At 42.6% G+C, this 17261-nt stretch overlaps 1 protein-coding gene across 3 annotated transcripts in view; it reads right to left on the bottom strand.

Moving 5' to 3' along the window:
- The window catches only part of LOC133616353 (ankyrin repeat and MYND domain-containing protein 1-like), a 51133-nt gene extending 39711 nt beyond the window's left edge, over positions 1 to 11422 (bottom strand). For 2 of the 3 annotated variants that reach the window (XM_061975507.2, XM_061975506.2), the window contains exons 1-3: positions 8000 to 8337; positions 2524 to 2670; positions 2264 to 2455 (exon numbers count right to left, since the gene is read on the bottom strand). In XM_061975507.2, coding sequence (XP_061831491.2) covers positions 2264 to 2455; positions 2524 to 2670; positions 8000 to 8206 — 546 coding nt within the window. In that variant the 5' untranslated portion in view covers positions 8207 to 8337. Of the gene's footprint in view, positions 1 to 2263; positions 2456 to 2523; positions 2671 to 7999; positions 8338 to 11221 lie in introns of those variants that run through there. The other variant, XM_061975508.2, reaches the window with a different exon arrangement.
- Between the last annotated feature and the right edge of the window lie 5839 nt (positions 11423 to 17261).

A 17261-nucleotide genomic window follows, 5' to 3' on the forward strand; every position in this document is an offset into this window, starting at 1 on the left:
GTGTATGGAGCAAAGACGGCGTCCACAAAGTACATCCGTACATGACATGACAATCAACAATGTCCCCACAAAGAAGGATAGCGCCCACACAACTTAAATAGTCTTGATTGCTAAAACAAAGTAGATGCGGGGAATAGCGTTAAAGGAAGACATGAAACTTCTACAGGAAAATACCAACAAAACAGGAAAAGCCACCAAAATAGGAGCGCAAGACAAAAACTAAAACACTACACACAGGAAAACACTAAAAACTTCAAATAAGTCAGAGGGTGATGTGACAGGTGGTGACAGTACACCTACTTTGAGACAAGAGCTATAGTGATGCATGCTTGGTTATGCTTTAAAGTCCTACCCAACAATTGCGAGAATTACTTTTTATTGTCAATATCAGCTGCTGAGTTTAATTTTTTTATGTTTTCTGCTGGTGGTGTGCCTCGAGATTTTTTCAACGCAAAAAATGTGCCTTGGCTCAGGAAAGGTTGAAAAACACTGCTCTAGTGGGTTCTGCAGACCACCACACACTGCCAAGAGAGCCTGGGATTCAGAGTATAACACTGTTTTATTGTCATACAATAGTGCCAGTCTTTTGCTTTCCAGCCAAATGTTTTTCTGCCTCTGTGTCTCTCTCTGGCTCCCACTCCAGTTCCAACAACAACTGTGGAGGGGGGCGTGGCCTGCGGGCCTGCCGCGGAAGGGGGTGTGCCAGGACAGGCCTCAAAGACAGCGACTGGTGAGTGGACGGCCCAGGTGGACCTTGTTATTTAATCACCTGTCACCTTAATTAGCAGCAGCCGGGTTAAGACACGCTGTTAGAGCTGGAGTGGGAGCGAGAGAGCGAGAGACGGACGCTGATGTTGGCGGTGCCGCTCCCACCCGGTCCGCCAGCGCCTGCAGGATTTGGCTCTGCTGGGCCACTTGTTGGCGGACCGCCTCCAGCTGTCGATGAGAATGTTCGACAAAGCCGTCAGGGGGTCGGCTTCCATCTCCTTAGGTGGTCTGGCTTGTTGGGCGCCAAATTGTGGAGGTTGCCCTCTCGTGGGTTCCTCGGACCACCAAACACTGTCACTAGAGCCCGGATCAGGGTCACAACACTGTTTTATTTCCATCACAATGTGCTAGTGTTTTGCTTTTCAGCCAAATGCTCTTCTGCGCCCGTCTCTCGCTCCCACTCCAGCTCCTAAAGCGTATCTCATACCGGCTGCTGCTAATGAAGGCAACATGTGGGGCGGCATGGCGTAGTGGGTAGAGCAACCGTGCCGGAAACCTGAGGGTTGCAGGTTCGCTCCCCGCCTCTTACCATCCAAAAATCGCTGCCGTTGTGTCCTTGGGCGGGACACTTCACCCTTTGCCCCCGGTGCCACTCACACCGGTGAATTGAATGATGAATGATAGGTGGTGGTCGGAGGGGCCGTTGGCGCAAATTGCAGCCACGCTTCCGTCAGTCTACCCTAGGGCAGCTGTGGCTATGAAAGTAGCTTACCACCACCAGGTGTGAACGAATGATGGGTTCTACATGTAAAGCGACTTTGGGTACTTAGAAAAGCGCTATATAAATCCAAGTTATTATTATTATTATTATTATTAGATAACAAGGCCCACCTGGGCCATCCACTCACCTGTCACTTTCTTCGAGGCCGGACCTTGCACACCCCGTTCCGTGGCAGGCCTGCAGGCCACGCCCCCCTCCACAAGGTAATAAAATTAGCTTTTAACTGAGCTATCAGATCTTCTTATTGTTTATGTGCCTGATGTCCTGTTGGAACACCCAACTGCGCCCGAGACCCAACCTCCGGGCTGATGATTTTAGCTTGTCCTGAAGAATTTGGAGGTAATCTTCCTTTTTCATTGTCCCATTTAGTCTCTGTAAAGCACCAGTTCCATTGGCAGCAGAACAGGCCCAGAGCATAATACTACCACCACCATGCTTGACGGTAGGCATGGTGTTCCTTTTCTCCTCCAAACATATTGCTGGGTATTGTGGCCAAACAGCTCAATTTTTGTTTCATCTGACACCACATGGACAAAGATAAGACCTTCTGGAGGAAAGTTCTGTGGTCAGATGAAACAAAAAGTGAGCCATGACATTATGTCCTTTACAAGTGTATGTAAACTTTTGACCACGACTGTATTTTGCAATCAAAATAGGTTCTTTGAAGCATTGTTTTCAGCGAGTCAATAAAACATCATGCTTCTAATGCCACCACAGTAGCAAATATAATAGATCATTTACTGGACTAATTGTTCTATATAATGAGTAGTTTACCTGACTCTGACAGTGTGAGGTAGTTTCCTCCAAGAAGTCAGCATATTCAGTAAAGTCTTTCAGGCGGAAGCTGTCTTGTGCCGTGTGACAGAGTTGTATCAGATGTTTGCCATACCAAAAACCCACATCCTGATGTCCTGACGACACACTAAGCACACCTGGACCGAACCTCTGGTCAGCTTGGTACAAACCCTGGCAATGAGAGCTGTTCATTACTACAAAGCCATCACTCTCTATAAAATGAATATTATTTAGGTTACCTTGAATGTGGCCCCATCTGGAAACAACTGTTGGCCGTATCCTTCTCTCCAGTTGAGGTAAAATTTGCCAATGAATGTGTGGCCTGACGGCCAACAGTAGACTCCATCACCATGTCGGTAGTCTTTGTAGAACGAGCCCTCATAGAACTACAAACAGAAGAAGCAGCAAATAATGCTAATTGTGTTTTGCTCACAGGTAAGTAAGGCTGAAACGACGCGTCGACGTAGTCGATGTCATCGATTACGTAAATACGTCGACGCCGTTTTTGTGCGTCGACGCGTCACATACCGTATTTCCTTGAATAGCCGCCGGGGCGCTAATTAATTTAAAACCTCTTCTCACTCCTGCGCTTACCAAAAGGCGTTGGGGTAAATTTAGGCCTGCGCTTATAAATTTGAGTGATGTAAGGATACCATCATGAAAAGCACATTTAATAAAAAAAACAACGTTATTATGGTCTTACCTTTACTTATAAATGAAGTCCATGCGCAGCTGCTTCTGATCAAAAGCATCGATAACTTGTTTATAGAAGTCTTCCTTATCTTTCTTTAGTTTTAAAAGTCTCTCTGTCTCGATGGAGATATTCCTTTAATTATTACCTCCTGCTTGGATTGAAAGTCCAGTTTAGAAAACTGTTTTATTTTAGATATGTAAATCCTCCATGTTAAAAGTGCAAGCAAACGATCGCTGCTCACTCTTGTTGCTTGTTGTCTTCTTCTGCAGCACCGGTCTTCTGCAGTACCGGTAGTCGCAAGAAGGATCACTAGCGCCCTCTAGCACCAGGAGGCGGGAGTCATTTAATGACTCATATTTGACACACGCAGCTACGGTATATTAATAAAACATAGCTGCTTACTGTTCTTTTTAGCATATTCAATAGCTTGGTCCTTAAATCCTACTGAATAGCTCTTAATCTTCTTCCCTTTATGCGATTTCAAACGATTGAAATCAGCCTCCTCCTTTTTGAAAATGATGACAGGTGAAGTGTCACTCATGACGTGACGAGTTTGACCCGGCGGAAGTTCTAGACATATGCTAATTATTTTGCGAAACGAGTTTGACCCGGCGAAAATTCCAGACATGCGCTAATAAAATTAATATTTTGCGAAACAAGTTTGATCCGGCGTTAATCCTGAGCCGGCGGTAAGGCCAAGCATGCGCTAATTATTTTGCGAAACGAGTTTGACCCGGCAGTAATTCAAGGCATGTGACTACTATACAGGTAAAAGCCAGTAAATTAGAATATTTTGAAAAACTTGATTTATTTCAGTAATTGCATTCAAAAGGTGTAACTTGTACATTATATTTATTCATTGCACACAGACTGATGCATTCAAATGTTTATTTCATTTAATTTTGATGATTTGAAGTGGCAACAAATGAAAATCCAAAATTCCATGTGTCACAAAAATAGAATATTACTTAAGGCTAATACAAAAAAGGGATTTTTAGAAATGTTGGCCAACAGAAAAGTATGAAAATGAAAAATATGAGCATGTACAATACTCAATACTTGGTTGGAGCTCCTTTTGCCTCAATTACTGCGTTAATGCGGCGTGGCATGGAGTCGATGAGTTTCTGGCACTGCTCAGGTGTTATGAGAGCCCAGGTTGCTCTGATAGTGGCCTTCAACTCTTCTGCGTTTTTGGGTCTGGCATTCTGCATCTTCCTTTTCACAATACCCCACAGATTTTCTATGGGGCTAAGGTCAGGGGAGTTGGCGGGCCAATTTAGAACAGAAATACCATGGTCCGTAAACCAGGCACGGGTAGATTTTGCGCTGTGTGCAGGCGCCAAGTCCTGTTGGAACTTGAAATCTCCATCTCCATAGAGCAGGTCAGCAGCAGGAAGCATGAAGTGCTCTAAAACTTGCTGGTAGACGGCTGCGTTGACCCTGGATCTCAGGAAACAGAGTGGACCGACACCAGCTGGACTGCTGCTGAGTGGTCCAAAGTCATGTTTTCTGACGAAAGCAAATTTTGCATTTCCTTTGGAAATCGAGGTCCCAGAGTCTGGAGGAAGACAGGAGAGGCACAGGATCCACGTTGCCTGAAGTCTAGTGTAAAGTTTCCACCATCAGTGATGGTTTGGGGTGCCATGTCATCTGCTGGTGTCGGTCCACTCTGTTTCCTGAGATCCAGGGTCAACGCAGCCGTCTACCAGCAAGTTTTAGAGCACTTCATGCTTCCTGCTGCTGACCTGCTCTATGGAGATGGAGATTTCAAGTTCCAACAGGACTTGGCGCATGCACACAGCGCAAAATCTACCCGTGCCTGGTTTACGGACCATGGTATTTCTGTTCTAAATTGGCCCGCCAACTCCCCTGACCTTAGCCCCATAGAAAATCTGTGGGGTATTGTGAAAAGGAAGATGCAGAATGCCAGACCCAAAAACGCAGAAGAGTTGAAGGCCACTATCAGAGCAACCTGGGCTCTCATAACACCTGAGCAGTGCCAGAAACTCATCGACTCCATGCCACGCCGCATTAACGCAGTAATTGAGGCAAAAGGAGCTCCAACCAAGTATTGAGTATTGTACATGCTCATATTTTTCATTTTCATACTTTTCAGTTGGCCAACATTTCTAAAAATCCCTTTTTTGTATTAGCCTTAAGTAATATTCTAATTTTGTGACACACGGAATTTTGGATTTTCATTTGTTGCCACTTCAAATCATCAAAATTAAATGAAATAAACATTTGAATGCATCAGTCTGTGTGCAATGAATAAATATAATGTACAAGTTACACCTTTTGAATGCAATTACTGAAATAAATCAAGTTTTTCAAAATATTCTAATTTACTGGCTTTTACCTGTATATCCATTGTCTACCGCTTGTCCCTTTTGGGGTCGCAGTGGGTGCTGGAGCCCATTTCAGCTGCATTCGGGTGGAAGGCGGGGTACACCCTGGACAAGTTGCCACCTCATCACAGGGCCAACACAGATAGACAGACAACATTCACACACTAGGAACCATTTAAGTGTTTCCAATCAACCTATCCCCAGGTGCATGTCTTTAGAGGTGGGAGAAAGCCGGAGTACCCGGAGGGAAGCCATGCAGTCACGGGAAAGAACATGCAAACTCCACACAGAAAGACCCCGAGCACGGGGATCTAACCCAGGACCTTCATATTGTGAGGCACATGCACCAACCCCTGTTACACCGTGCTACCCCACCTTTGACTTTAAGGTTTATATTTAACATTTAGATTCAAATTTAATATTTAGATGTATATTTACATTTAGGACTCATATAAGATTTATATTTACATAATTTGCATTTAAGATTTACATTTGACGTTTAGATTTAACATTTAGAATCAATGTTCAATTTAAACTTAAATGTGAGTTAAATGTGAGACATGAGCTAAATGTGAGAAATGTATCCGCTAGAAAAGTGTGACTGAATTTTTACATCCGGCACAGCATAATTCCATGTACATCACCCAAAAGCAGTGAAGTTGTCACGTTGTGTAAATGGTAAATAAAAAGAGAATACAATGATTTGCAAATCCTTTTCAACTTATATACAATTGAATAGACTGCAAAGACAATATATTTAACGTTCGAACTGGGACACTTTGTTATTTTTTGCAAATATTAGCTTGTTTGGAAATTGATGCCTGCAACATGTTTCAAAAAAGCTGGCACAAGTGGCAAAAAAGACTGAGAAAGTTGAGGAATGGTCATCAAACACTTATTTGGAACATCCCACAGGTGAACAGGCTAATTGGGAACAGGTGGGTGCCATGATTGGGTATAAAAGCAGCTTCCACGAAATGCTCAGTCATTCACAAACAAGGACGGGGCGAGGGTCACCACTTTGTCGACAAATGCCTGAGCAAATTGTTTAAGAACAACATTTCTCAACCAGCTATTGCAAGGAATTTAGGGATTTCACCATCTACGCTCTGTAATATCATCAAAGGGTTCAGAGAATCTGGAGAAATCACTGCACGTAAGCGATGATATTACGGACCTTCGATCCCCTCAGGCGGTACTGCATCAAAAAGCGACATCAGTGTGTAAAGGATATCACCACATGGGCTCAGGAGCACTTCAGAAAACCACTGTCAGTAACTAACAGTTCGTCGCTACATCCGTAAGTGCAAGTTCAAACTCTACTATGCAAAGCGAAAGCCATTTATCAACAACGCCCAGAAACGCCGCCGGCTTCAAAGGGCCCGAGCTCATCTAAGCCTACCTCCGTTCCCGCGTCACGAGCTGTGTGTCTCGTCTCCCCGTATTCCCTCTGCTTCCCTGGCTGCCTCTTGGATCTCGACCTCCCGCCTGGACACAGACTTTGCCTCCGACTTCCTGCCTGTCTCCAGACCTCCGAGCTTGTCTTGCCCCACTCCCTGCCCCCCTTGGACTTCCGCACCTCTTGCTCAACACTTCCAGGTAACACGCTTCAGTTCAATCAATCAATCAATGTTTATTTATATAGCCTTAAATCACAAGTGTCTCAAAGGGCTGCACAAGCCACAACGACATCCTCGGTACAGAGCCCACATAAGGGCAAGGAAAAACTCACCCCAGTGGGACGTCGATGTGAATGACTATGAGAAACCTTGGAGAGGACCTCTAGGGGAGACCGAATGCAATGGATATCGAGTGGGTCTGACATAATATTGTGAGAGGTTCAGTTAATCCCCACACATAGTCACACACACACACACACACACATTTTGGATTAATTACACACTGCATTTTGTATTTATATATTATTTATATACATAAATAAACCTTTATATATATATATATATATATATATATATATATTTATATATATAAATATATATCTATAAATAAATAAACCTAGAGCTAAAACGACGTCCCTGCTGTCTCCTTCCTCCTGTACACGTAACAGTCTTTTGAGCAAATTTTATTTTCTAAGGTTTTAATTGATTTACATCTACATCTTAAGAAAACAAGCTAAGACTCAACATAAAACAATTTACTTACAGCTCTGATCATACTTACCGTTTTTTTTTAACTCACTTTTTTTCCCTCCCAAAACGTTATTCTCTCTTGACGAACAACGGGAGACTGGGCTTTCTGCTCCCAGTCTGTGGAACGCTCTCCCTGACCACCTAAGGGTACCACAGACTGTGGATGCTTTTAAAAAAAGGCTTAACCCTTTTTTTTTTTTTTTTTTTAACTTTTTTTAAATATATGCATACTAGTTTTAGCTATTTGGCAGTTCTAGTTTTATTTTTTGTATCTTTTTATTTATTTATTTTAATACACTGTAGCACTTTGAGGTTGTCTACTCAATGTAAAGTGCTTTTTACAAATAAAATCTATTATTATTATTATTGACAGCAACCATTGCAATCAATTATGCAAATGAGGTGACGTCACTTAGCGATTTCTAGCGACTTTTAGGACAGCCAATAGCTGCTTTCCTTACTGGTTTGTGAGTCCCCAATACAAGAAACACAAAAAAAAAACTCGCGAGTTTTTTCAACTTACCTCCCCACTTTTCCAAGTGTATTTTCCCTTGCCGTGTTTGAGGCCATTTACAAACTCGCCCTCATATTTGGAGCCGTCGAAAGACTCCTGGACGCCGCGTCCCTGTCGCCTTTGCTCGACGACTCCCGGGCTCGGAGGAGTCCCTGGCCGGGCTTTCTTCTTATCAAGCTGACATCGCAGTGTAGCACCATGGCGACTTAACAACATTTTCACAATAAATCAACCGGAAGACACTAAAACAAATGAATACGTTTGTAAAACATTTTTATGCTTTCTTAATAACACTTTTTTTTTAGTTGTCAGAGTCGCGCGGAGGTGTTTGTGGCTGTAAGTGCGATACAGTGTTGAATCCTTTGAAATACATGCTTTGTTCAGGAATAAAGACATGTCTATAAAGACAAAGGATGTTTATTTTGAAAGTCAACCGGCGTCATAGCAAACAGACGTCAGACAAGTGGCGGGCGATTGGACAGTAAATCTATCATATTTGGGATTATCACTAATATTATTCAGGATATTAAGAAGCACAGGAAGTATTTTGAGACATTTTTGAGGGTTTGAGTTTGAAGGTTATCTTGAAATCAATTTTAAAAAAGAGAGCATTTGGGTTTGCAATTATTCAAAAAGTTGATATCGATGTTTTGCTTATGTGTGGAAAACTCTTGGCTCCTTAAAGATCCACCTAGATAAACACCAGATAGGGTGACCATTTCCATGACACCAAAAAGGAGGACATTATGCGGCATATTATTAAATTACTATGGTGTACATAGGACTCTGGTATACTCTTTTTTATAGTACAATTTTGAGTGGTTTAAAGATGATGTTTGTGTGGCTGAATAGGAAAAAATATTAAAGTCAAGTGTTTGTTAACAGTATTTGTATTCATCCAATACATTGTGGTGTTCAAAAAGTGACCACTGAGATGAATCTTTTCAAGTGCAGAGTGCCACAAAGCATAACATGTGTGGACTTAAATGTAGTTACCATATATAATTTTAAAAAAAATGCCACAAAAAATGTTCCACATCAACATCAAGGCTGCTTGCTGCATATCTGGTTGCGTTATGCAGAATATGGGCCAAACAGTTTGCAGGGAGCACATCTTTTTGGCTCAGTTTCAACTTCTGATACACACTGTTGTGTTTGCCACAATTGACACTGGCATTGTCTGCTGCATATGCAGACATGTTTTTCACCTCTAAGCCAGACATCTAAAGTTTTGCCAGCAGCTGGTTTGTTATGGCTTCTGACGTTTCGTTGCTGTCACTATAAAAATCCAACAGGACATGTTGGATGCCTTCATCAAAGTGAAAATACCTTACCACAATGGGAAAACACTTGTTTGTTGCTTTATTTGAGGCGTCGGTTGCCACGGAAAAGGGTAGGTTGTTTTCTTTTATGTAGTCGGTATGTTCCTGTACTGAATAGTGAGTGATGACGTTCTCGCACAATGCCTTGGCTTTTGTTCGGCCACAGGCCATCCCTTTAGCTGTGGGCTAGTCACTGAAAATCTCCCGGTCCACTTTCATGCCGCAGTCTAAACTTCTGTAGGGCTGGTGATGCTTTACAGCAGTGGTTCTCAACCTTTTTTCAGTGATGTACCCCCTGTGAACATTTTTTTAATTCAAGTACCCTCTAATCAGAGCAAAGGATTTTTGGTTGAAAAAAAGAGATAAAGAAGTAAAATACAGCACTATGTCATCAGTTTCTGATTTATTAAATTGTATAACAGTGCAAAATATTGCTCATTTGTAGTGGTCTTTCTTGAACTATTTGGAAAAAAATATATAAAATAACTAAAAACTTGTTGAAAAATAAACAAGTGATTCAATTATAAATAAAGATGTCTACACATAGAAGTAATCATCAACTTAAAGTGCCCTCTTTGGGGATTGTAATAGAGATCCATCTGGATTCAGGAACTTAATTCTAAACATTTCTTCACAAAAAAAGAAATCTTTAACATCAATATTTATGGAACATGTCCACAAAAAAATCTAGCTGTCAACACTGAATATTGCATTGTTGCATTTCTTTTCACAGTTCTTTTTGACAGACATTTTAGTGAGGGTCAAACCATCATGGCATGGGGGAAACTCTGGGTTTATGGTAATGAATGGAATAGCCTACTTGATTTGATGTTCAGTTTATGAACTTACATTACATTACATACCCCCAGGGTACCATTTGAGAACCACTGCTTTACAGCATGGTACACCTTGCACAGCTCGCAGCGGTTATCTTGTCATCCAGGGGCGACGAAACTTCACGAAAAAATGTCCTCATTGAAGAGGTACCTGCCGCACGTTTATTACTTTTATGTTTATCCGTACCCGCATGCCGTTCAATTGCAGCTTTCCCCTGACTACTTACGTCGACATCACATCGACAAAGTGTGCAGAAGCCATGGAATGAGTCTCGACTGCTTTTCGTTATAAATTCGTGTTCTTTTATCCATTCAGAATCAAACGAGGTCTTGCGTTTTGGCATGATGCTAACTTTCTGTCAATGTCATGCCGCAGCAGCACATGGACCCTTGTTTACTTTTTTAACCAATGATAAGCAGATTTGTATCCGACACCGCTCTGAGCCAATCATTTAATACGTTACTGCATTGGGGCATTTTTTACGGTCTTTGATTTGCTATTGCGCTGCAGCCCAGCAAAGATGAAAAAACTCCGCTCTTCAAGCCTAGTGCCTCAAAAAGGAGGACAAATACGTGTCCGGCTTGATGCTGCGCCGGACGCCGGACAGGGCATTAAAAATCCGGACTCCTGGTCACCCTAACGACACCTCAGCTCCGGACAGGCTAACCTCCTCCAACCTCCCGAGGACAAAGCTACGAACAACGGGAGACTGGGATTTCTGCTCCGCTGCTCCCAGTCTGTGGAACGCTCTCCCTGACCACATGAGGGCACCACAGACTGTGAATGCTTTTAAAAAAAGGCTTAAAAACCCTTCTTTTTTTCCAAAAAAACATTTTTTTAGATATATGCGTGCTAGTTCTAGCTATTAGGCTGTTCTAGTTTTTATTTTTTAATACACTGTAGCACTTTGACGTTGTTTTCTCAATGTAAAGTGCTTTTATAAGTAAAATCTATTTTTATCATTATTAGTAAAATAAACATAATAATAATGCCACCAAGTCAGCTATTTCTATCTTACCTCTCCACTCCTCCAGGTGTATCTTACCTCTCCACTCCTCCAGGTGTATCTTACCTCTCCACTCCTCCAGGTGTATCTTCCCTCGCCGTGTTTGAGGCCATTGACAAAGTCTCCCTCATACGTGGAGCCGTGGACGTCCTCCTCGACATCAAATCCACGTCGGCGGCTCGGCAACATGCTCCTTCGTTTTCGTCCGGAAGTCAGGCGACTAAAATAATAAGTCAAACATCATCTACGTGTAATTGATATTAGTTTCAAAACTTTCAACTGTTTGTTGGCTTCAGAAAAGTTTTTTTTTTGCTACGCTTTTTCCTGGTTGTCCTGACAACTGGCGCGCCTGGCGCGCGGGGGGTGGCGCTAATGCGCATGCGCGTGAGAGTGCACACACCTACGTGATAAACAAAGTTTATTGGAATTGGAACGGAATTGGAATAGTTTGACGCAACATTATGATATAGATGGACGCATTATGTCCATTTCAGTACATGCCGAATGTTGATAGTGTCGATACCTTTTTTTTTTTTTAGATCATACTTGCCAACCCTCCCGAATTTTCCGGGAGACTACCGAAATTCAGCGCCTCTCCCAAAAAACTCCCGGGACAAATATTCTCCCGAAAATCTCCCGATTTTCAGCCGGAGCTGGAAGCCACGCCCCCTCCAGCTCCATGCGGACCTGAGTGAGGACAGCCTTCTTTCATGATGGGAGGACAACAGGGTGACAAGAACTAAATCATCCAGACTAGAGATACATTGTATTATTATGTTTATTATACCTAAAAATAAATATATTTATTAATTAAAAAAAAAAAAAAACTAAATACATTTTTACTATATTTTGCTAAAAACATCAAAATTAATTGTATTTTTATTTGTATTTTTTCGTGACTCCTTATTACATCCAGCCATAGAATTATACATTAAAATAAACATATTTCAAATCATTGATTTTAAATTACGGCATGGCGCAGTGAGAGAGTGGCCGTGCGCGACCCGAGGGTCCCTGGTTCAATCCCCACCTAGTACCAACCTCGTCATGTCCGTTGTGTCCTGAGCAAGACACTTCACCCTTGCTCCTGATGGGTGCTGGTTAGCGCCTTGCATGGCAGCTCCCTCCATCTGTGTGTGAATGGGTAAATGTGGAAGTAGTGTCAAAGCGCTTTGAGTACCTTGAAGGTAGAAAAGCGCTATACAAGTACAACCCATTTATCATTTATCATTTATAATAATTCATTTAAAATGACCATATTTAATTATTAAAATAATTGCTTGTTTATCAACAACTTTAGCATTTTATTCATTACATTTTGAAACTCTCAGAAGCCAAGTTATGTTATATTCCTTAATATTTATTTATGCAAGTTTGAAGTATCAATTATCTAAACACAGTTTTGTTTGCATATTTTCAGGATGTAGATATGTATATATATATATATTAGAGATGCGCGGATAGGCAATTATTTCATCCGCAACCGCATCAGAAAGTCGTCAACCATCCGCCATCCACCCGATGTAACATTTGATCAGAACCGCATCCGCCCGCACCCGCCCGTTGTTATATATCTAATATAGACGATGCAAGGCATTAGTGAGGTTATAAAGCTCTTGCCTGTTAAAGAAAGGAGACTGATCCAATGCAGCACAGACATTCGTGTGCCACGCTGTCACGACCCAGACGCACACCAGTGCGCAATCATATGGGAGCCGCGCTGAGCGCACCTCCAAGCGCGTCTCGCTGCCGGCGACGGCCGGGTATATGGGCCCGACGCTCCAGCGCCATCCATTTTCAGAGCTAGTTGATTCGGCAGGTGGGTTGTTACACACTCCTTAGCGGATTCCAACTTCCATGGCCACCGTCCTAGCTGCTGTCTATATCAACCAGGGTGAGCCCCACCCCTTTCGTGAGCGCACTGCGCGCGGAGTGACCCCTGTTACGCGCCCCCGGCAACAGGGGTGGCGGGCAGGTAAGCTGCGCGGGCGGAGCGCGCGGAGTGACCCCTGTTACGAGCCCCCGGCCACGGGGGTGGCGGGCAGGTAAGCTGCTTACCTGCCGCGCGTGACGCCGGCCGCGGCGAAGGCGGACGAGGCGGGGTGTCGGTGCGGTGGGCGCGGTAGTGACACTGGACGTGCGTCGGGCCCTTCTCGCGGATCGCCTCAGCTACGGCTCCCGGTGGGGCCCTCTCGGGGGAAGGGGCCTCGGTCCCGGACCCCGGCGAGGCGTCCCTTCTCCGCTCCGTAAAAGTGTCCATCTCTTTTTTTTTTTTTTTCTTCTGTTGTGGCATATGCTGCAGGTGCCTGCTCGTTTTTCGTATGTGGGTAACAACATTTAACTATGTATATATATTTCCCAATTGGTTTAACTGCCACCCGCCTGAATCTATTTAAAATCTAATTGTTTTTTATTTCAACCACCCGACCCGACCCGACCCGCGGATAAAATCTAATTTTTTTTAAATTTCATCCGCCCGATCCGCGGACTCCGCGGTTGTGCCCGCAAACCGCGCATCTCTAATATATATATATATATATATATATATATATATATATATATATATATATATATATATATATATAATATGTATGAAATACTTGACTTGGTGACTAGCTGTCAATATACTCCTCCCCTCTTAACCACGCCCCGCCCCACCCCCGACCACGGCCCCCACCCCCCACCTCCCGAAATCGGAGGTCTCAAGGTTGGCAAGTATGTTTTAGATATATGCGTGCTAGTGTCGGGTCGATCCTCGTTTGATGGGATCGATATTGTTTCTCGATTAAAAACGTCCAACAAATGATTCGATTAGGTTAAGAAGCCCAACTAAATGAATACATAAATAATGTAGCAATAAAAAAATATATATATAGGCCATAAACCCCAAAACCAGTGAAGTTGTCAATGGTAAATAAAAAGAGAATACAATGATTTGAAAATCATTTTTAACTTATATTCAATTGAATAGACTGCAAAGACAAGATACTTAATGTTGGAACTGAGAAACAACATTTTTTTTTTGCAAATAATCTTTAACTTAGAATTTAATGGCAAAAAAGTTGACACTTTTTACCACTGTGTTACATGGCCTTTCCTTTTAACAACACTCAGTAAACGTTTGGGAACTGAGGAGACACATTTTTGAAGCTTCTCAGGTGGAATTCTTTCCCATTCTTGCTTGATGTACAGCTTAAGTTGTTCAACAGTCCGGGTGTCTCCGTTGTGCTATTTTAGGCTAGTCTAGTACCCGCACTCTTTTACTATGAAGCCACGTTGATGTAACACGTGGCTTGGCATTGTCTTGCTGAAATAAGCAGGGGCGTCCATGGTAACGTTGCTTAGATGGCAACATATGTTGCTCTAAAACCTGTATGTACCTTTCAGCATTAATGGTGCCTTCACAGATGTGTAAGTTACCCATGTCTTGGGCACTAATACACCCCCATACCATCACACATGCTGCCTTTTACACTTTGCGCCTATAACAATCCGGATGGTTCTTTTCCTGTTTGTTCCAGAGGACACGACGTCCACAGTTTCCCAAAAAAAATTTGAAATGTGAACTCATCAGACCACAGAACACTTTTCCAATTTGCATCAGTCTATCTTAGATGAGCTTGGGCCCAGCGAAGCCGACGGCTTGTCTGGGTGTTGTTGATAAATTGCTTTGGCTTTGAATAGTAGAGTTTTCACTTGCACTTACAGATGTAGCGACAAACTGTAGTTAATGAAGTGTTCCTGAGCCCATGTGGTGATATCCTTTACACACTGATGTCGCTTTTTGATGCAGTACCGCCTGAGAGATCGAAGGTCCGTGATTTCTCCAGATTCTCTGAACCTTTAGACGATATTACGGACCGTAGATGGTGAAATCCCTAAATTCCTTGCAATAGCTGGTTGAGAAATGTTGTTCTTAAACTGTTGGACAATTTGCGCACGCATTTGTTGACATCCTTGTTTGTGAATGACTGAGCATTTCATGGAAGCTGCTTTTATACCCAATCATGGCACCAGTGACGTGCAGTCACTAGAGGCAGGTGAGGCGGGGCCTCACCTGCCATCATGGAAAGAAAAAAAATTTAAAAAGAAAAAAAAAAATTAAATTGTTATATGTATCCAGTGATTATTTTTATTCAAAATCGCTGAATTTTCACATTTGCCGTTCAAATACTGAGAAGAGACGGTGCGGTGAACAGCAGCCAGTTGAGGCACGTCACTCAGTGCCTCAACATGGATTGCGCAATGACTCGGCTAACTGCTGGCCTGCTGTGCAGTGAGACTGTATTGCTATATGAATTATATTATACATTTCCATAGTTTAGTTAGCTGAGGTATATAATGTACAGTGTATTTTGTCAACAACTGTATGTGTGTAACGTATTTCTTGTGCTGAGCGATCATAAAACGGCTGCAAAAGACACACTGGCTGAGGCTCGCCTCCTGCACCCCCGCTGTAGAATTGTTATATCAACACTTAAACTTTCCACGTGCAAGATTGAATCTATTTAAAAAAAGTATTTCATAAGAAGCCAAAAAGTGCAAAAACAATAATGTTGGTGTTGGAGGAGTTGTGAATGACTGCAGGGACACAACATTAGGTACACCTGCAGACTGCAGGTGTACCTAATTCACAACTCCTCCAACACGAACATTATTGTTTTTGCACTTTTTGGCTTCTTATTAAATAACTTTTGTAACCTATTTTTATGGGCTTTCCTATTTGTGATGTTAAGTTCCTGTTATGCGCTGTTATACAGTATATGCCTTGAGCTCTTATTTTGAAGGCGGTAAGAGCGGAAGTGATGTCATGTTGCGGAGGTTTTTGAAAGAAGGTAAATAAAGTGGTCCTCGTGTAAACTGGAGCCTCCGTGTTTGTTATTTTGTAGTTTCATACAGTATAGGCGACATTTATAAACCCTCGGTTACACTTTTTTAAATAGATTCAATCTTGCACGTGGAAAGTTGAAGTGAGGGCTTTAGTTGCGGCGCATGGACTTAATTTATAAGTAAAGGTAAGACCATAATAAAGTTTTTTTTTAATTAAATGTGCTTTTTTGTGTGCTACAGTTTGTATGTGTAAAGTTAAAGTTAAGTTAAAGTACCAATGATTGTCACACACACTAGGTGTAATGAAATTTGTCCTCTGCATTTGACCCATCCCCTTGATCACCCCCTGGGAGGTGAGGGGAGCAGTGGGCAGCAGCGGCGACGCGCCTGGGAATCATTTTTGGTGATTTAACCCCCAATTCCAGCCCTTGATGCTGAGTGCCAAGCAGGGAAGAATGCTGGTATGAGCTTTTAAACATAACCCGTTAACTGCTGCCAATCAAATGGTGAATAAGATAGTCTTTAGGGTTCATATGTTTGTAAATCTGACTGTGATGAAGTCAGTGCCTCACCAGCCATCAACCTCACTGCACGTCACTGCATGGCACCCACCTGTTCCCAATTAGCCTGCACACCTGTGGGATGTTCCAAATAAGTGTTTGATGAGCATTCCTCAACTTTCTGTCTTTTTTGCCACTTGTGCCAGCTTTGAAACATGTTGCAGAGGCATCAAATTCCAAATGAGCTAATATTTGCAAAAAATAAAGTTTACCAGTTCCAGTGAAAGTAACTTTGAATGCTCCAGGATACCAAAACATTTTGGACAATTCCATGCTCCCAACCTTGTGGGAACAGTTTGGAGCGGGCCACTTCCTCTTCAAACATGACTGTGCACATGACAGAGTCTGGTGTGGATGAACTTGACTGGCCTGCACAGAGTCCTGACCTGAACCCGATAGAACACCTTTGGGATGAATTAGAACGGAGACTGAGAGCCAGGCCTTCTCCACCAACATCAGTGTGTGACCTCACCAATGCGCTTTTGGAAGAATGGTGGAAAATTCCTATAAACACACTCCGCAACCTTGTGGACAGCCTTCCCAGAAGAGTTGAAGCTGTAATAGCTGCAAAAGGTCATATTGAACTCTATGGGTTAGGAATGGGATGGCACTTCAAGTTCATATGTGAGTCAAGGCAGGTATATATAGTGTACATACTGAAATATAAATAAGGAAATTATAGAAGAGTCCTCTTTGTTGCAGGATAAGGATCTCTC

This window comes from Nerophis lumbriciformis, linkage group LG14 (assembly GCF_033978685.3).
Source record: "Nerophis lumbriciformis linkage group LG14, RoL_Nlum_v2.1, whole genome shotgun sequence".
Classification (NCBI taxonomy): domain Eukaryota; kingdom Metazoa; phylum Chordata; class Actinopteri; order Syngnathiformes; family Syngnathidae; genus Nerophis; species Nerophis lumbriciformis.